The 21050-nt window shown below is 38.5% G+C and overlaps 1 protein-coding gene across 6 annotated transcripts in view; it reads left to right on the forward strand.

The window, feature by feature from the left end:
• The window catches only part of epb41l3b (erythrocyte membrane protein band 4.1-like 3b), a 61478-nt gene that overhangs the window by 15015 nt on the left and 25413 nt on the right, over positions 1 to 21050 (forward strand). For 4 of the 6 annotated variants that reach the window (XM_044133633.1, XM_044133627.1, XM_044133630.1 and 1 more), the window contains exons 2-12: positions 5556 to 5731; positions 8678 to 8821; positions 12960 to 13064; positions 13328 to 13370; positions 13460 to 13535; positions 13737 to 13955; positions 14405 to 14492; positions 17407 to 17559; positions 18264 to 18361; positions 19536 to 19711; positions 20648 to 20844. In XM_044133633.1, the coding sequence (XP_043989568.1) occupies positions 5567 to 5731; positions 8678 to 8821; positions 12960 to 13064; positions 13328 to 13370; positions 13460 to 13535; positions 13737 to 13955; positions 14405 to 14492; positions 17407 to 17559; positions 18264 to 18361; positions 19536 to 19711; positions 20648 to 20844 (1464 nt within the window). In that variant the 5' untranslated portion in view covers positions 5556 to 5566. Of the gene's footprint in view, positions 1 to 3847; positions 3987 to 5555; positions 5732 to 8677; positions 8822 to 12959; positions 13065 to 13327; positions 13371 to 13459; positions 13536 to 13736; positions 13956 to 14404; positions 14493 to 17406; positions 17560 to 18263; positions 18362 to 19535; positions 19712 to 20647; positions 20845 to 21050 lie in introns of those variants that run through there. The other 2 variants (XM_044133628.1, XM_044133632.1) reach the window with 2 other exon arrangements.

The following is a 21050-nucleotide window of genomic DNA, read 5'->3' on the forward strand; positions in this document are numbered from 1 at the left end:
TTCAGTCCCAGTGTCAGACTGGTTTTTACAGCCCGACAGCAGAAATTCAACTGAGCAGCCTAATGAAAGTTTGACTGATTTAAAAACCACCATCCATCTGACTCATTGTGTAGATATTAATCACATGGCTGAATTTATACATTCTAGTTGCCAGTATTCTGCTAATATTGTAAGAAATGCAACATTCTTACATTTTTTAGCTTTTTAAATTCTAAAAGTTAAATGGCTTTTGCTTTGGTGACATTTCTCAACTCAATCTGGGAAGAAACGTGATGGAAATTCAGATTATGACAATAAAAGTTTTATAGCTGCACACTAGTAGGAAAATATGCAACTGGGATGTTGTTGGAAAATATTGTGATGATTTCTCAACTGTGATTAACCGAGATTATCGTCTCATCTTTTCTATCATCACGCTGTTCGTAGTCCACCGCAAAGAGATTCAGCATTTAAGTCACTAAATTCAGCATCTGGTTTGGGAATAAAATGTCTTTTTTAACTATTTTACTGGCATCCACACCATTTGTATTGTGCGGCCAATAAATAATTTAAAAAATTGTTATTCTTGCGTTTAATGAAAATGAGTAATCTTTGCAGTCCTAACTGATTTAAAACAGAATTGGTTTTTTTTGTTGTTGTTGTTTTCAACCCCTGCAAAAGTTTGTAGAGAAACATTTGTATATTCAGATACTTTTCTTATCCCATTTTGTAAAAGTCTAATCCACCCGTCTATCCTTCTGACCGGCTGCTCATCCCTTCATTCATTCATTCATTCATTCATTCATTCATTCATTCATCTAGACTCTGTTTTCTTTTTGCTGGTTCCTTATTTAAAGCCAGGCTACTGCAGGAATGGTTTCCATAAATTCCCAGTGAACTTTTTTTTGACTGTGTGGAGAAAGCCCTGCAGGTTTTTCTGCTGAATCACTTTTCCCTGTGTTTAGCCGTGATTGAGTAATTAATTACCTTTGCTGGTTTTATAGAAAGTTCCCTTTACTGCGCTGAAAACCGGCCTGAGTTGTTTTAAATCTGAGTTTAAATAGGCAGGACTGAACTATAGAGGTGCCTGGAGGTTATTTAAGGTTTCGCTCACGGAGCAGGTCTTAATGCTCGATTCTTGGGCGTACTTGCATTATTATGCTATTAACAATAGTTTACTTTAAAATGTTCTTAAAACAACAATATTATTCTTTGTCGCAATAACGTTTGGGACATTTTATATCGACAGGCCTGTTGCTTGTCTAACTTTTTGAAATGTATCTGCAGGTTTGGGACTATAATCAGTTTTTGATTTTCAATGGAGTTTAATGCAGTGGATCCATTTTTTCCAGAGCTGTATTTATATTTATCAGTAAAGCTAACAAATATTTCAAATTAACCTTGTTTCCAATAAGTGTTGCACTTATTTAAGAAAGAGTTTTGCAGACCTTTGGCTGCTGAACAGTTGTCATATTTGAGCGTCCAGCGCAGCCTGGTGGTTTCCTGTTACAGCAGCCGTTTGGTGTGACAGCTGTCCGTCCTGCAGCCATGCAGACGGGGTCTCAACATGGACTTCAGGCCTGCCCAGGATGGGCCTGAGCGTGTCAAAAAACTACAAGTATTCTCCCCCTCCTGCTGGGGTGGAGGGCTGGATTGGCAGAGACCAGTCCAGCTGTGACTTGGTTGCCTAATGGCGGCCAGCACAGATGGCAGCGCCCATGTTCCTCACATGAACGCATGCGGGTTGACACGCACGCGACGGGCCGCTTTCCAGCAGTATGCAGAACAATCGCAAGTGGAGCTTAAAATGGAGGTTTACATGCATGGACGGCACATTTAGTGTCTGTGTCCAGTTATGTAATGGAGCTTCATTCCGATCAGCCTCCGCCGCAGCGTTAGGAAGGACACTAACATGACGTCCAGCTAATGGCGTGTCAGTGGCGCCAGTCACTGTGAATTTGCTCCTCCTGTTAACGTGGATAAGTCTCATCAGAGGAGTATTATCCACTATCTGCTTCCTCTGGTCCTGCTTCAACAACCAACTTACAATTAGGACACACCGACTCAGGAGAAGTCAGTCAGTTAATGCCAAAAGTCTCCATGCAAGTTGTCAATGTTGGATTTAAGCTGCGGCAGCAGAGTGTAGGGGAAAAGATCAACTGCAATCTTATTGCTTCCAAATGAGTGAATAATGCGCCGGATTCATTTAATCCTATTTGGTCCTATATAAACCTCTGGGGCACAATAAACGGTCAGCAGCAAAGATCTTTAATTAAATCTCCTTAAAGTGTTTACTGCTTTTATTTTGAAGGTGACATCTGTCTCTTCTCTGTTTGCGTTCTTGTAACACCAAAAGGAATGATGCAGATAACGTTTTAATAACCTGAACATCTTGGTGTATTTACCCAGAATGCCTTGCGCTGTACCTGTAGACTTGGTCCACTTGGCGTTCACATAAGAGACCGAGGTTTTTATACGAACGAGAGTGTTTTTTTTTTTTTTTGGTCCGCATCAGAGTTCGATTAGACAATCACGCCTCCCCAAACAAACCAAACCATCCAGAAAAACAAACCAGAGTTCAGTTAAAGCGAACCAAACAGGACCGCTTTAATTCATAAGCTGTAGAAATAGTTGTTCTTCTTTTATAAGTAGAGTTTCCTTTCCACAATTATAAACCGAGTTAATTAGCTGTGAAACTTTCCTGTGTTCTTGAGAAGCTTCAAAACAGCAAAACATTCAGTAAACTTACATGTTAATGTTTTCTCAAGCAAGCATTTACTAGATTTACCTTTGTCTGTACTTAATATTGAACAATCGTCTGTAATCAAAGGCATTAAATTCGTTGTGAATGCAGCTTTTCAGTGCACAATGTATTCGGCGGTCCCATGGCGAGGAGCAACACACTGGACTAGTGTTCATGCTCTTGTGTGGCCCTGTGAAGAGCGCCTGTCACCAGTGACTGAACGTATTCTTCTTCAATTTCTATGGTGCTAAGATGTTCCTCTCACCCCTCCCTTCATAGTTCCCGTTTCTTGCGGGGGTTAATAGATGCAAAGGTCGACTGTCAGCTGGTTTCTACGTGACACGACGAAGCAGAAGCTATGATTGCTAATTTTGACTGAGTTCATCTCAGTGCTGCCTTAAATTTTTATTTTTTTGTTTTTTGAAAGTCGGGGTTGGATTGTGGATCTTTTGGCTCAGTGATTCCTTCGCATTGATTGTTGCCAGGCCTGCTGTCTGGTTCCAGTAATCTTTATAGGGGTTTTATAGCATTAAAGGTTGACAAGAGTCAGATCAGCATGTTGCGTTCACTGACCCTTGGAAATGAAAACTCATACTTCTGGCTTCCCTCAAGACTCAAAATTTATTTCTACTTTCAGTCAATGTTTAATCGCTTGCTGTAGTCATGTTCTTTAACTTCTTGATTCCAAACAATCCTTGTTTTAATTAATTCCTGTGGGATTTAAGGAAGTAGCTCATTAAGGAACATGTCTTTAAAAATAATCCTCCATTACACAACATGAAGTGAGTAAGATGAACCAAATTAATGTGTAGCATAATGAATTCATGGATTGAAGATGGCCAAAATTGATGAGATGTAGTTGCTACTCCTGCATCATTTAAAAAATATTCAGGCCCTTCTGGGTTTTGACGTGTAGGCTGACATTTTCGGGGATCACCTCAATCCAAAGTGTTGTTGACGGCTGGAAGTCAGAGGTCCTCCCAGCCCGAGGGTAAAAACACGTCCCTATAAATAGAGCTGTGGGAGAAACAGGCCAGCAGCAGAATGACAGGCATTTGTACTACCAACCCCAGCATAGATGTGGAGTGTGAAGCAACACACAGGGGTACAGAAACACACCCCTCCCTCGCTCCAGCAGCTTACTGAGATCTGTACTGGCTTCTCGAAAACCAGGATTGAAGGTCTTCTCGCCACATCTGTGCCTGTTGGTGTTTCAGAAAAGAAAAGGTTAAACGATGAAAGACGATACTTCAGATTCCTTTAGGTAAACATTCTGCACAGTAAGGGCTCATAAACAGTGTGTTTAGCATGTTCTTTATTCTTCTCACACGGGAAATAGTGATGATACACAAAGACTAAGTCTATTGTAAACTAATTTTGTAATAATTTCTAAAAATACTGCAAATGCTTTTTGTATGGAACATGTCTGGTTTTAAAACGACCAAAAATAGATGATGCTTTGGAAAAGTCTGGAGTTTTATATTTGGGGTTTTCCGAAGAAAAAAGAGAAGAAACTATTTTAAAATATTTGTATTCCTTGATTTTTATTCACTATTTATTCTCAATAAATGATCTGTTAATTTATGCATCCATTTACCTATCTGTCCGTTCATATGTCCTTTCACAAATTGTCCTTCTGTCCTCTTTTCCTCTCTATCTTCTTATATGATTGAAAGACAAGTCCATCTTTTCATTTTATTTAATTTGCTTTGAAGTAATTAATTTGTATTCATGAGTGAATTAGAGGAGAAGTACTTAATAACTGGTCACAAATCTAAATTGGTGAACGTTCCCTTAATGATCTCTGATCTCGGTGATCCTCAAGTCTTCACAAAACACTTCAAAACATTTGCTTTGATTCACTGTTTTGTGCTTATTCAAAATCAAATAAGGTTTGACATCCATAATATGCTCAAATTGTTATTGTTTTCCAAATATAAAGAGAGTTTTATATGGCAAAGAAATGGTTAATCTGGTATAATCAAGCCTTCTAGTGTACAGGTAAATATATGCATTTAGAGCCAATCTTGTTTACATGAACAAATTAGTTTTTGCCGTTTGCAATTCATAAACTTTGAAATAATTTTAGTTCAGTTTTGTAATGTAAACTGATGTTATATAAACTGCTAGTAGATTAATAGATGGGATAACATACTGAGTTTTAACTTTTAAAAGTCTGACAGGAGACATTTGTCGTGTGTTAGCTTAGAAGGTGCTAGCTAACATCCTAATGCAGCTAAAGGTATTCTATACATTTCTGTTAGCATGCTAGCTACTGCTAGTTAGGATGCTATATCTAACAGTATTTGCTTGCTAGAATACTACAGCTGTTAGCTAGGATATTATTATTTAATTTGTGGCATGTTAGCTAATGACAGTTGACGTAAAAAGAGCATGACTGTATCATGAGCTGTGTTTGACATAGCAGATAGTGTTACCAGGTTATTAGTGGCAATAGAAGGCTAATACCTAAACTTAAGTTAAATGGGATGGGTAATGTTTGCTACTGGTAGCAACATGCTAATACTAGCATTATTACCAATATAGATTCAAGATTCCTAACTGAGTTTAAAGCCTATAGCTCCTGTGTTTTGGCCCTATTTCAGCAAGAAAACCTTTGTGCAAACCAAATGGCAGGCATCATCAAAAAGACACTTTAAAAATGTCTGTCTGGTCTTTTTTTCTGCTGTCAGCCAATATTTAGGCATCCCTGCATTTGCATCAGAGGGAAGCTCATCTGTGCACAGGCCTTTAAAGAGGCACTTTATCATTTCAAAAACTGTTGTCTGACTCAGGGTTTTCTCCTGTCCTCTGCTTTTCCCCTCCACTGCAGTGTGATTTACCATGACAACTGAATCGGGTGCAGACTCTGAGGCCAACCAGCCACAGGCGAAGAAGGAGGCAGAGAAGGAGAAAAGTAAAGCAGCGGCGGACCCTGCCTCGCCCCAGAACCAGCCGGAGCAGCTCCCAGCTGCAGTTGGACACAGCACCCCGGCCAGGAAAGAACAGGTCAGCCTCCTCATGTTCCGCACGTCCTTGGAACGTACTCGGACGTAACATGAAAACACACAAAGCAAAGGTTTAGCCTGGGAATATATCAATAAACAGCTTTCATATTCTAGATAAACCGTGTTAATCCAATTAAATAAAGGAAAAATTTCACAACATGATCACTCCAGAATGAATCGGTTCTTTGTGAGGAAAATGGAAATTGTGGTGACGGCATGATTTCAGAGTCTTCCCCTATTGTTACAACCCGCAAATCTGATGGAGCCAGTTCTCCTTATAGCTGCTGCACCATTCATTTATTTATCGAAGAAATAAACGTGCGATTTGGCTGCAATTTGCAACATTTGGATATTTCTTATTTCTGAACTGGATTCCAACAGGTTGACACAGCGACTCCCTGACTGTGGGAGCAGCGACTAAACGGAGCCACTGAAGTCGAAGCTCAACTTCTTTCAGGGAATGATGGTTTTACACCAAATAATTGTTCTTAAAATGACTGAATACATCTGAATAAGTTAAACCATGTAAGCTTGACTTTATTTTAAGGACGATTCATGATTTTTTATCTTCACAAGAACATTCCCGTCTTCCACAAAAATCCACTGGCCAGGCTGGATTTTAGTTTCAGAAAATGATCTATTTTTAGGAAAAATAATTTCTAATCGCTGTGTGTTTTAAAAGAACTGACTCTTACATTGTGAAAGTATAATATTTAAAAAGTATTATTCTGTGGATTCCCTGCAGGATCTTTAAATGTACTTTAAAAGGTTGAAAACAGGAGCTTAAACATATTCTTTTACCATCTAAGGTTCTGGACACATTATGGATTCCCATTGTAAACTGTCAAATACTACAACGCATTAAGCTTTGACACATCACTATTTTGTAAATCGCATCATTTAGGTGTTAAAAAACAATTAAGTGATGATGGTTATATCCTCTTTTTTTACATTTTCATCTCATAATGAGTCGTGCCACAAACTGGTGAGTTTTTACTAAAATTAGACCTGGTCACACCCATTCATTATATTTGGCTAAATACAGCAAAGTTTGCAGAAGAAAAATTGTATTTAAAAACATTTTATGGACTTCAAAAATGGAAAATAATAAGCCTAAAAATTTAAGTGGCTGTAAATCTTAGGGTAAATGTAAAATATTACAGTTTATTTGTTATTTTGCAGGTAAAAGATAAATAATTCTCAACAATAATTTTTCAATTGGGGGAGAAAAAATAAAATTTTGCCCCTGAGTAATTTCAACTTTGGGATTTTGACCCATGTTACAAAAAGTTTGGATGCCACTGATGTAAATGTTCTAGTCTATTTGTCGTCCGTTCATCCTCTGATTTGTTACCCTTTGACGTGCCCGATTAGAATAAGCTGCATGTTTAGCAGTGCTTTTTTCTCCATGAATATTCAAAACAGACCAAACTGAACCAGTTTTATTTCCTCTTCCTGATAACGTCCTCTCCTCCTTGGTAAGCTGCGCTCTGAAATGTTCAGGGCTGCACTAAAGAGCCACTGATGGACGATGCACTGCTGTTGTTGCCATGGTGTAAACGGGAGGAAAATCCCAGCACTCCGGCATGGCGCCGGCTGTCATCCCTGTGAAACACACTCCAGCCCCAGGAAGTGGCTCCAGCAACAGTTTTTCTGCTGCGATTTCATTCATCTGCAGCACCTCTGCTCATCAGACATTAATCAACAGCATCTGTAAAACAATCTTAGTTATTTACAGGCTTTTTGCAATAAACTATCAATTAATTAATCGCAAAATTAAAAACAATTTAAATATGTTTCATCATTTCAATTCTGACCATATTTAAAGGGCAGTTTTGTTTAGACACTTCATAATCCATCTTATAAATGGCTTCTGTTTTGGTTATTTTGGATATTTAAAATAAAGTCAATTTATTTTAAGGGTTCTTTACAACATTAAAGTTTGCTGGATTTTGAAATGGTGGACTTGAATTATTATGCCATTTTGAATATATCACTTGAAAATGGTCTCAAAACAACTAAATTATTGTTTGTCACAGCAGTTTCTGGAATAATTTATTGTCCAGCAAAATTTGTTATTGTGAAAAGTCTTAGCTATTTATGTGAAACTTTCACATTTTTGTTGTCTCCAAGTAATACCCTGCTGTGTTTGGGCTCTGCCTGGACAGTTTGTCCACATGAGTCTCAGTGGAAACTCAGACCAAGCTGATTGATATAACCCAAGATGCGAGATGAGAAATAAAGACGACTCTCTAAAGCCTGTTTTTCAGGATAAATTCAGTTAGGAAGGGCCTTGTGCTCGGTCAGGTGGAAAAGTGGATTTTCTCCTATTAAAAAACTGTGGTACACCTCAAGCTCCTCTCTGTGGGACCTCATTAAATTTCCAGCCTGGTCCCAGTTATTTATAGCTTCAGGAATGTGACACGAATTGTTTTTGTTTTATTCTTTCCTCAAAGATAACTTGAAGTGACAATCCAGGCAAGGATATTTACACAATAAAATGGCAACAGAAGAGTTTTTATCTGGTCTTTTGAAGCGTTTTAAGATGTGAGAGGAAATTGTAATTTAGTACTACGTTAGATATGTGGCAACAATTTAAAGGAATGACTCACTTTTTAGAGTTAGAAACCGCCGGCAGACCATCTGCTTTAAATGTGACATGAAAGAGAGATGGAAAAAGAACACAAAACTCCAAACTTGGAAAGTATTGGGAGCAAATGATGCTTCAGTGGCCTTTTTGTAGGAAACAGACACTGCTAAGCTCACAAACACTGTGCTTGGAGTACATTTTATACTAGAAAGGATGAGAATTAATTTTCTGTTTCTGACATCAATACCACAGAGAAGCATTGCTCCAGAAATACTACCAGTGGGAAAGAAAAACAGAGTCCCCGGTGTTAATGCTTATGGATTTATAAAAGTTTTGCACTTGTTCCCTTTCCATCAGGAGCAGCAGGAGGAGGACCAGGAGTCCCAGAGGTCGTCCACAAGTCGTCTGTCCAGGTCTCCCTTGAGGGGCGTGAAGAAGGTGAAGATGATGCAGTGTAAGATCGCTCTGCTGGACGGCTCCGACTACTCCGTCAACGTGGAGGTGAGTCTTTGCAGGTGGCGGAGGTGAAATGTTTTTAATGATGTGGTTTACAGCAGCGTAGAGGCCGTTGTGAAAGGTTAAAGAGAGGTTTAGTTTTTATTAACCTGCAGCAATTTTAAGACATGGAATAATTTTTCACAAGTTTTTTACTCTGTGCGCAGTCCAACGGGCAAGAACTGACCCCTCTTGCGCTTTTATAATTTATTTATTTATTTGAGTGTGGTTTTGGTCACTGACGGTCTGACGGGTCAACACTACAGCTTTGTTCTACCCAAGCATAAAATTTCATGACATTTAGCAGGACAGGTTTGGCAGCTAAATGCATTAAAGACGCTGTTTTACAGTATCTGTGATTTTATAGATTTGCACATTTACATTTGCCCACTGAGAGTCACTTCTTGTGATGTATTGCCCTCGGTTTTTCTGTTTTGTGTGGGGAAAAAGCTCCTCATGGGGCACGTCGGCACATCAGAGCTGCTGTGAAAAAGACATAAATGATAAACTTCTGTCTTTTTGTCTTAAATAAGAAGCTTTAAATGAGACAAATTGAGCTCTACAGTTGTATTGATTCAACTTAAGCCTGAAACAAAAAAAGCTTTATCCTTTTAAATGTGTGAATTTGAACTTCACAACATAACAACCTCTTTCTGCCTGTAAAGTTAATCTTTCTCTTGAATCCTCACTGTATCAGGAATAAATGAGACCTTTGTTTGGCATTTCACTAATCCTGCTTTCCTTTGAGCTTTTCTCCAAGTTTGGAGACAGAAAACCTTAGAAGATTTCTCGGATGTGTCCAGGCTGAACAGGAGCTCAGACCTCCCTTTGCAAACCTTTTTATTAAGCAGATTCCTCCTCAGCAGGAGGTTGGATGCCGAGGTTAGCCGACTGTTCCTGTTGCGGTGCTGAGAAACTTTGTTGTGATGTCCCACCATAGTAAAGTAGTGGGAAAAATTGCTTATTTGTCTTTGCACCTTTGAGACGGATCCTGCATTTTAATTTGTTGTAGGAATTTCCTGTAGTTTCATTGTCAGTTTAAAGGTAGAATACATTTTTATGCATTTTGCCTTTCATTCACATGAAAACTCTGTTTTATGTCCCTAAAAACCAAACCAACCAAAGTGGAGATTTGATAAGACAGATTTGTGTTTGTACATGAGGAAAATGGAGATTTGGGGATCCGCACATTACAATCTGTCTACATCACACGGGTCAAACTCCAGGCCAATGGGCCAAATCCGGCCCACCATACCTTCTTATCTGGCCCATTACATGCTAGACTAAACACTAAGTCTACTTAAATATTATGTTATCAATCAAATCAATGCTGTTTTTATCTGCTTACTGCCAAATCATATCAATCAGTCCCTACAGTTTCTTGAGAATTAGCATGAAAATTCATACAAAATTAACAAATCCCCGCATGTTTTTGTGCTAATAATTGGGAGTTTATTGCAGATTTTTTCTGAAAAATTGGCAGAATTTCTCACTAGTACTAAACAGCTGTCTCTGCCTTAATTGATGTAAAATTATTGTCCATGATCTAAACAGCGAGTAATAAAAAGTTGCATTTTTTGCAAATAATTCCAGATTAGTTCCACAAAAACTTTGATTTTTATTGCAGAATAAATCACAGAAAAAATCATGAAATCCAGGAGGGACTGAAAAGAGAAAAGATGTTCAATAATATCATTTAATTTTAAGAATTCATTGATATTTTGTGAATAGGTTTCATTAACACATTCTGACGCCACCGGCCCTTTAAGAACATTCATGATCTTGATCTTGATGAGTTTGACACCCCTAATCCACAGAGTTGCTTTAACATGGTTTCTGATTGACATTGTTTTGTGTTTTAATAACTTTATATTTTAATGCTCTCTTTAAAAGCAGTACAACCTGTATGTCTGTCCACACAAATGAACCGCCTGGCGCCATGTTTAATTTCTAGCAGGACGCTGTGTTTGTTTTGAAGCAGTCTGATTGGCTGACATAGGCTTTAGCTTTGTGCTACACTGCCCCCTATGGGACTGGCATGTTTAAAACAACAGGGGTGGATTTGAATGGATTCACGTGGATAAAAGCTTTTCTGAAACCAGTACTGTGTGTACAATGTATTCATTTTTAAAATTTTGTGGGCTTGACAAGAGAAGACGTGACGCTCAAATACTAACATACATTACATTTTTTATTGTGGGTTTTTTCTCTTTTTCATCTTTTTTTGAATTGTGAAGATGTGTTATTGTGTGTAGTCATCTTCATTGAATCATCCTCCCAGCTCAGTTTAAACCCAGCAGAGATGAGACGGGACCAGTCCAGCTGAGGTCGGAAAACTAATTACCAGAGAGGCTTCCTCCTCCCAGCCTCCATCCCCCATCTGAGACTGGGGGATCCTGGCCGTCGAGTCTTGACACTTTTATCCCCCTGACCTTGTAGTTTTCCAGCTCAGTTCAGCTGGCCCCTGTGGGAAGCAGTCCAAGCTAATCGTTTCCTATCATTTTCCGCGACATGGAGCTGCTGAAGCTCCCACAGCTGCACTTCTCACTCTGTGAAAATGAAATCCCTGACATCTCTCAGATAATGAAATTAAATTTTGAAGATCTTTTTACCTTCAGACTTTTCTTTCTGTACTTACTGGATAGTTTGTGACTGTACAGGATGAAAGTATCGTAATAACTCTCTATATTTTTTGCCACTATTAGTCAAGCATCTTAAATTTATAATGTGGTGCAGCTGAGAAATGTAAAAGTATATTTGCTGACTTTCTGTTTGTGCAACGACTTATGCAGAAAGTGGCCTTCAGATGAAACAGGTTATGAAAATTGTATTTTGTTTTCCAAATAAGTGTCTGACTGTGCAGTCTCACTTCTCCTACAAGATCACTGTGAGGCTGTTCCTGTTTACGTTCTATGTTTAGACACAGTTGAGCAAGATCAATGTTCCTCATCTGATTTGAGGTCAGTTTACCTTCCAGCTTGCTTTTGTTTTCCCCTGGTGACGACATCCAGACAGTTCACCGCTTGCTTACTCTGCTTACTGGGTCTTTATCTTTTCCATAGCTGCTTGACTGATCCGAGAGGTTTTGTACATCACAGCGTTTTTTGTTTGCGTGTCTGTCGGCTTCAAATGCCGCGTTTGAGAGGTTGGGCAGAAGTCATCTGACATGACTGTGTTGACTTTCTTAGAGGTGATTGGGTAGGATTGTCTTCTTGCAACCAGTAGAGTTAAAATTCTGTTCATAACCCTAATAAGTTTTCTCCTGTTACATTTTATTCTCTGTATGTGATATTTCCCAATCGAGTGGACAGCATGTGTTTGCCATGTTCTCTTTATCGTGATAAATATAATTTGTGTCTAACCTACAACCCAAAAATACACTGAACTTCCTTTAGCCTCACCACAGCTAGGATGTACAGCTCTAAAACGACCCGTTATACAAAATTCATTCTTTGCTTGTTTTCGTACTTTTATTTGTGTTTCAGCTTCTTGTAAAAACAACCCAACTGCTTAAAAACACTCAGCATTTTTGGCAAAAAGTTACTGGGTTGTTTTTTATGTCTGGAAAATGAGCAGTTTCAAAAACTTCCTGATTGTTGAGTCACGCTGCGCCGACACCTAGCAACCCAAGCAATCCCAGCTTGTTTACAGCATATCGCTGAATGTGCTGTACAATGGCTGCTGGAAAAGACAAGCGTTTTGTTTTTGAAACCACTTGCTGGATTCTTGTTGGTTGAGCAGGAGGCTCTACTTTTGCTTTTCAAAGATGTACGGATATATAATTTTGCGTCTGTTTGCATCCATTTTCATGTGCGAGTGTAAACGTTGAGTTAATGGGCGTGGCCAGCAGGAGCTTATCTGGATTTAAAGTGACAGGATGCCCTAAAACAGCTCAGAATAGGCAGAACTGAGCAAACTAAAATTTCATCAAGGTTGAATTTGTGCCAAAATGTTGTGAACATGTTTTGTATTGGTCATAGGCCTATCCTAACCCGTTCAAGGAACCATAAAAGGCCACCTTTACATAAGTTGCATTGTCCTCAAAATCTGGATGAAACTGTATAATATATATATATATAAGTATTTCAAGGATATCTATGAATTGATTCAAGTTTAAAACAAGTTTTTGGTTTTCTTCTCACAGAAACGAGCCAAAGGCCAAGTGCTCTTTGATAAGGTGTGTGAATACCTCAACCTGCTGGAGAAGGACTACTTTGGCATCACATACAGAGACATAGAGAGTCAGAAGGTAATCTGAACGAAATAACTTGATATGCCCCTCCTGCCCCCCCTGTATGAAACTATAAAGTTGTTCACAAGCAATAACGTAATAATTCAAGCAGTAGTACAGTACAGTAGAGTACAGTAACTCTTCCTAGATTACATTTTGAAAGTAAGTCAGCGAGTCACACTAGTTAAGATCTCCTACTTTTATTTTTTATTTTTTTAAATACATCTTTATGTAACTTGTATAGAAACTGGTTGTGACTTTTTTCCTCTGTGGTTTTGCAGAATTGGTTGGACCCTTCCAAAGAGCTTAAGAAGCAGATCCGGAGTACGTCTTAAATCCCAGTCACTCACCTGTTGTACCACTAACCTGCTAAACCCTAACGGTGATTATCTCTCACTCTTTCTGCGTCGCAGACGGACCCTGGAATTTTTCTTTTAACGTGAAGTTTTACCCGCCAGACCCGTCGCAACTGTGCGAGGACATAACAAGGTGAGTCAGCTGCTGATTTCTAAAGGTTATGTTTCATTTTTTTCTAATTATCACTCATTTCTAGGTCTAATTATTCTACTGTTAGAAGAGAATTTAAGTGATTCAAAAAAAAATGTAATGCTGTTCTGGAGCTTGAGCTAAACCGTCCGACATGAGAATACCACCGTGGATTGAAACCTGCCTGTCTTCATTTCCTCCCAGGTACTACCTGTGCTTGCAGCTGAGGGATGACGTCGTTTCGGGTCGCCTGCCTTGTTCCTTTGCCACACACACGCTGCTGGGCTCCTACACGGTGCAGTCTGAACTCGGAGACTACGACCTGGAGGAGCTGGGCAGCGACTACATCAGCGAAATCCGCTTCGCACCCAACCAGACCAAAGAGCTGGAGGAGAAGGTCATGGAGCTCCACAAGACCTACAAGTTGGTGTCTGACTTTTTAGCCATGGTTTTGTTATGCTTTATTCCCCCAATGAAAGCATTTATTGATTAAGTCAGTAATCAAACCTTTTGCCTTTTGTGCCAATTTTGTCAAGTGGAGAGCACTCAATGGCCACATTTTGTTTTTTTAATCATCTTATCTGTGCATCGTCTTAAAACAATTTATTAAAAAAAAAAAGTTTAACTTGTAAGTAGATTAATAACACAGTGATGAAATTCAAATGTTTGACAGTTTTAAGAAGTGAAGCTTTCATTTGCTGCACAAACGCGGCATAAAATAGAGGCTCTGATCCTCTGAAAACAATAGCGATAATATCCTCATTCATTGATTTGTACCTGTTGGATTTTAATATAGAGGCACTGATTGTTTTTCTGTTTTGATTCACAAAGATATTTCGGTAACCAGTATTTGTTTTATGTTTTTGGTTCAGGGGGATGACACCAGCTGTAGCCGAAATCCACTTCCTGGAAAATGCCAAAAAGCTGTCTATGTACGGGGTTGACCTCCATCATGCTAAGGTAACAAGCTGACAAAGTGGTAACTCCTGATTTATTATTCCGTCTTTTACTTTATCCCTCAACACAAAAATAAATGCCTTTGTGCAGCATGACAACCGACTGGTGAATTAATAATGAAATACACATTGAACTCAAAAAGCACCTGGACTGGTACTTTAATTTTAAAATACATAAAAAGTAACTGTCGTAAAAAGTTATTGTTATCCAGATAAATACTTTTCTGGGTTTTGTTTGTGTGGGAAAAGAATCAGCAGCTTCAATCTGTACACAGATTTTTTGGCGGTTGTATTTTTTTTATTTTATTTTTATAAGAAATTTGTACTTTTTGTGTTGTTTGTTTCTTTGCTATTCCTTATCCAGAACTAGCATTTCATTTGGGTGATTTATTTCTAAAGTTTGAGACTTTTTTTTTTAAGTGTATGAACTATATTAGTTTACCTGTAAGGACTCCAGAGTTTAAGGAGCTGAATTGAAAGGAACTCGAATATGAATAAATGGCATGACAAATCCAACATTAATCCTTTTTAAAAATAAATTATGTTATTATTGTTTACAGCTGCCCCTTCTTTGTCCACTCTGGTCATTACACGACTCGCTCTCTCGCCACTTGCTGATCACATGGTCATCAACATAAAATGAACATGTTTTATTTGCATGTTCTTACTCATTGAGTCACAACCATTTAACTTTTTTTCAGCCATTTTTAGAGAATCTGTCACATATCGGCACCACTCCCACTTTTTGTGTTGCTCTTGTTCTGGTAAGCAGGCTGGAAAATTACATTTTTATCTTTTTATATACATTATTTAAGTATTTATTATGTCTGTTAGTTTGCTTGTGGGGGACTATTGAGTTTTTCTCTAAATTTGATTCATTGTTATCTGTCCATCCTTCTCTACATTCATCTAACTCAACACAGAGGAACTCTTGGCGTGCTCCTGCTGAAATTATATTTATGCACAGCTTTTTGGTGCAGTAGAAAGAAAACACAAACATGTTTTCCATTTTTGTTTTCTATTTTGTTTGTTTGGTATGATTGGACAATTGGGCTTAAATGTTGATCATCTTCTGATGAAAACGTCTAGAAAAAGTTGCTCTCCCCCTTCATAAACTGAGACACTTTCTTGAACATCATAGAATTTAACGACTAGTGATTTTCCTGAATTCAAAGTTGACTGGGAAAACTGCAGCAGCCAACAAAGTCTCTTTAGCAACATTTGTAAAAGACAAAATAAAACACTGAAGTTAAAGTGGAAAACGTCTGCTTCCTTTAAAAAAAAAAAAAACGTACATAGACTATATTCCAGTTACACAAGATTATAACCAGGGAGGTTTTTTTATTTGTTTGAGTGACTTAAAATCCCAGTAAACCAACAGCTGATATTAGTAGGCCTGTCACAATAACAAATTTACTGGGTGATGAAGCGTCCAGAGAACGTATTGCAATAAATGATAATATTGTTTTGAGACATTTTTAAAGTAATAATAATGGCTTAATAATGCAAGTTTGCCCTCTCAAAGATTAATAAACTTTAATTTTGTGTGGAACACTTAACACTGTAGCCAGAAGATATTTTATATAGCTTAAATAAAACATGATAAGCAAAAACAATAAATAAAACAGAAATAAAAATCCCATGAAACCTGAAATAAAATGTATTTTGATGTCTCTGTGAACAAATTTTTTTATGATTAATAAAAATTAATTAATCATCAGAATGGAAATGATCAAACTTATTTTAATTTGTCGTGCTTGGTGAGACAGGCTTAGATGGAAAGAGTTGAGGTTCGTCAGGAAATCCGATACAAATCGTTCCTAAATATGAAATGTCCCAAAAATATTTTATCTGTTTCTTCCCACACATATTCCACCCATGCTGTTACTTGTGATGCCCCACAGCACACCTGCTTGACAAACATCATGGCTGCCACGGTAACCCCTTGGTTTGACATCGTTTAACGTCGCTTCTGCACCGGTCGACTCACACCGTCTCACACCGTCTCTGTGGGTTTGCCTGAGCAGATCTGGAGCCCAGCCTGACTTTTGTTTTTTGTTTGTTTTTATTTATTTTTTATTCTTTTACTGTTTCTCTTCCACCGGCATCAAAAGCAGCATCAGAACAACAGGCAGGAAAGAGAGAGAGCATAAAACAGATTATCAAAAAGAGCTTTGAGAGTCAGAATGGGCCTGTGTATGAGCGATGCGGACGAGATGACAGAGATGAGGAAGTGGCTTTGATCAAACTGAATAGACGTCGGGGATCAGCGCCGCCTCCGTTAGTTACAGTTTTGATACACAAGAAAATATGTACATATCAGAAGAGCTTCCTCTTTTGTCTTCTCTCCTCTCTCATGAAATGCAAAGTTGGTAGGGAATCTCTATGAAAGCTTGGCTCCAGCTGAGGGAGAGGTAAGAGGCCGCTTTCCATGTGCTTACACTACCTGAGTGAGTGTGTTTTCCACTTGTGCATGGCTCCACACAACACAACCCATTTATCTCTCGAGATTGGTTGCTCCCACTTCGGATCCCTCGTTGGTTTCAGCCAGCCATTTCACGCTTGTACAGTGAAGAGCATCATCTTTATTTTTTTCCTAAAAACCTTCACTGCTGCCAGTCGGCGCCCCTCTCGCCGCCATTCAGTGTCACCGTGCACAGAGGAGCTTAGAGAACCTCGCGCCTGACTCCGCTCCATGCCTGCCTGCTCAACCCCCTGTCATCACCACAAACCTTTTTCTTTTACATTTCTACTTTGTCCTGCTGTGACGCCTGAACACTTCCCGTACATACCGAAGAGTTTATGAAAGTTTATTTGCTGTGGATTACAGAGGGGAGTGATGCAGCTGGGTGGGTTTTCCTCCAGCCTCCTGAAACAGATGTGTGTTCATGTATTTTCTCACCGTGTCGTTTTCGCAGGACTCTGAGGGCGTAGAGATCATGCTGGGAGTTTGCGCAAGCGGCCTCCTCATCTACAGAGACAGGCTGCGGATCAACAGGTTCGCGTGGCCCAAAATCCTCAAGATCTCCTACAAAAGGAACAACTTCTACATCAAAATCCGACCCGGCGAGGTAAAAACCGCAACAGATCGCTAAAGTCATCCATGATTCCTCAGAAAATATAAATTCAGAGGTTTTTAAAATGTGAAAATTTGGGTGAAATGGAAACTACTCTGTCAAACAATCTAGAAATCACATTGTAGAAATGTTAACGTTTCATAATTTATCACCGTTTGCCTCTTTAATCATTACGTGTTGAATTGGGACATTGAATTTGAAGGCAGCACTTTGTTGAAATGGTTAAAGAGAAAGTAAACTAGCATAATGCTGCAACTATCAATCATTTTAATAATAAAATATTCTGACGATTAGTCAATTAATCGGATAAAAGAAATTGTGACGCTGCAGATTTTTCATCTAACCACTGAAGCGTTTTTTGTACAAAAAGGGTGAAACAAAAATTATAATTTGAGTCGTGGGTGAAACATTTTCGCAGAAAAACTAAATTTTTTTATCTTAAATGGAAAATGTGTATATATTTTGTTCAGTTTAAACATAATTGTAGCTCTGAAAATGTTCTTTTAGCAAATTGCCTTTTTTGCAGTCTGTATACCAACAATTAATTGATTACTAAATTTGTTAACAATTAATTCAATGATCAATTAATCACGATTAGTCATTTCATGTACGTAATATCATTAGGGAATATTCTTCAAGGTTTTAATGAAAATAAAAACAAGGACTGAAGTTTGTATTTTTTGTTGTGTCTGTTGCAGTTTGAGCAGTTTGAAAGTACGATTGGTTTCAAGCTCCCAAACCATCGCGCTGCCAAGAGGCTATGGAAGGTCTGTGTGGAGCACCACACCTTCTTCAGGTAACAGCATGACGCTTACTTCAGGTTAATAACTATTCGCAAAATTTTGGTAAAATGTCTTTACCACTTGAACGCCGTCGCATTGCAGCAGAAATGCTTATCTATTGAGATCAACGCAAAAATTCCAGTTTGTTCATGTGAACGAGAAACTTTCTTCACATTTTGTGGAGTACCGCAGGGCTCCGTTATTGGATCAGTTTTTTTTACTGTATGTTTTCACTGTTATGCTGATGATGCATATAAATCCTGATGAATCCAAAGTTTTAGGTAGATTACATGCAGGTGTAGAAACCATTAAAACCTGGATGACATTAAACTTTAGTCTTTTAAATTGTGAATTTAAATTCAGAATGTCTGAAAAAGAAAACTGTATAATAAAGTAGAAAACCTTTTTGTTATTTTTGCCCAGAACATTTCATTTTAGTCCTACAATAAATATATTTCTTTCATATTTGGAATATTGTTAATATTAGAAATATCCTGTCCTGTCTAGTTCTTTGGGATTTGGGGTAATCCTGAAGAACTAGTTTGTGCATTTGCTACTTCAAAGCTAGACTTCTGTACTTTGTTATTTTGTGAAAAATTTCTATTTAAGGATAATCTGATATTCCTAAAAGAAATACTAACAAACACATATGATTCATACGCAAAGCAGCTCCATTCATGCTGAAAATAAATCTGACCTTTTGAAAGCATTTAGTTGCAGAGTGTGTTTTATTTAGAGGAATCAGAGTACAGTAGATTTAATGCAAATGTTCGTCACAAATGTTTATGTACATATTGTTGTGGTATATTACATAAAATCCCAATAAAATACACTGAACTTTGAAAAATAATACATTTAAAGGCACGCTGGGTTTTAAATATGAACAAAGTAAAATGACATTGTGGCAGTATTTAAATTTGGAGGAACCCAGATTGCTTTGCACTTTCCTCCTTGTGTCACTGTACTTGATCTCCTTCCTGTGAAGCAGAGACTGTGCTGAGCCTCGTCGTAGTTCATGATGTAAAGTTGCTGCTTCAAGCTAAACTGCGTTCACTCGAGTCATTTGGCGTAGCGAAGCCGGTCTGGGGCTCCCTGGAGACGCATTTAAATGAGGAGTTTTAGTGCTGTGGCTTAAATCAGTGTTTTATTTCCTGCTTGACTAATGTGCTTGTTTGTAACTTGTCACAGGCTCGTGTCTCCTGAGGCGCCGCCGAAGAAGTTCCTCAGCCTCGGCTCCAAGTTTCGCTACAGCGGCAGAACCCAGGCCCAGACACGGACCGCCAGTGCACAGATCGCCAGGCCGGCGCCGCTGTTTGAACGCTCCTCCAGCAAACGATACAACATGTCCCGCAGCTTAGACGGAGGTCAGACTGTCTTGCTTGCAAACTCTGGATTCAGGCTTGGTTTGTGTTTATTACTGCGTCAGTGCAGCGTGGCATGGAGGTGAACGACCCTTTGCTGAGGTCTGAAGGAAGCCTAGTGAGAATTCCTCAACTTCCCCTTGACAAAAGGTGTTCAAAGTGAGGCTTGGGGGCCATTTGGGGTCATTGGACTAATTTTGTGCGGCCCTCCTACCCCAGGCCACAAAAATTACACAAATTAGGACAAAACTACAACTACACAAATCTGCTTTTAATTGCAGTATTAAAATGCAGCTAAATACAACAAATGTTTTTAAAATGAAGACTGACCTTGATCCTGATTATACAAAGTATTTTTTCAGTTTTCTTCTATCCAGCCAAAAATAATAAGTAAATTGGATGCCTTTCATTTAACAAGAAAAACCTGTTTGAAGTTTTGAATCTACAATCTCATTCCTACAAAAACGTTCTGATTACCTTATTTGTTGAATTAAATATTGTTGAGCAGGTTAAAAAAAAACACTCATTTTTATAAAGTAAATTTTTTTGGCCCACATGACAAAAACTAAATTGTTTTTTAATGTTGTAACTTGACATTTCTGCATTAAAAACCCTTTTTATATTCTTATTTTAGGGTTTACATGAACAAATTTAACTGCACTCATCCACACTGAACAATCACTTTGTTACATTTGTTCAATGTAGAAAACTTAGTTTTTTTAAAAAGAACTACTGAAATAAAAACTTCTTAATGACATTCTAATTTATTAAAAAAACAGAATGTTTTAGATCACTAATATCTTTCATATTTATGTTTTGTGTACAAAACTTTTTTTGTTTTGTTTTGCTAAAAGTAAACTTGAGTCTTTGTTTCTTTAAAACCGTCGTAGTCCCAGATAATCCCGGATTAAAGATCGTCTCCTCCATCTTTCTCCTCAGCTCCCATCACAGAGAACCATGAGACTCCCATGAAGGGCAGCGCCGCAGACGGGGCGCCCAAAGTCATAGCCAAGGAGGACATCATCACCACGGTAACGACAGAGAGGAAGGCGGAGGAGGAGAATGCTGAGCGGGAGGATGCGCAGGAAGTTGCCACAGAGACCGTCGCCATGACGCCGCTCAGACACGACACAAAGGTAAAGATTTGTCCACCGGCTCTCACCGAGGCGTATATTCAGAGTTCCTGTTTTTTCTTGTTTCCTGTTTATTTATTTCTTTATTACTTTGTTGATGGCTGATTTAAAACTCCCAGTTGCTTTCAGCTTAACTTTCTGCACTAGTCAGGCTTCTCATCCTTTGTCCGCTTTACTAATTCGCTTTTCTTTTCTTGTCCTTCCTTTGA

Source organism: Gambusia affinis, linkage group LG12 (genome assembly GCF_019740435.1).
Source record: "Gambusia affinis linkage group LG12, SWU_Gaff_1.0, whole genome shotgun sequence".
Classification (NCBI taxonomy): domain Eukaryota; kingdom Metazoa; phylum Chordata; class Actinopteri; order Cyprinodontiformes; family Poeciliidae; genus Gambusia; species Gambusia affinis.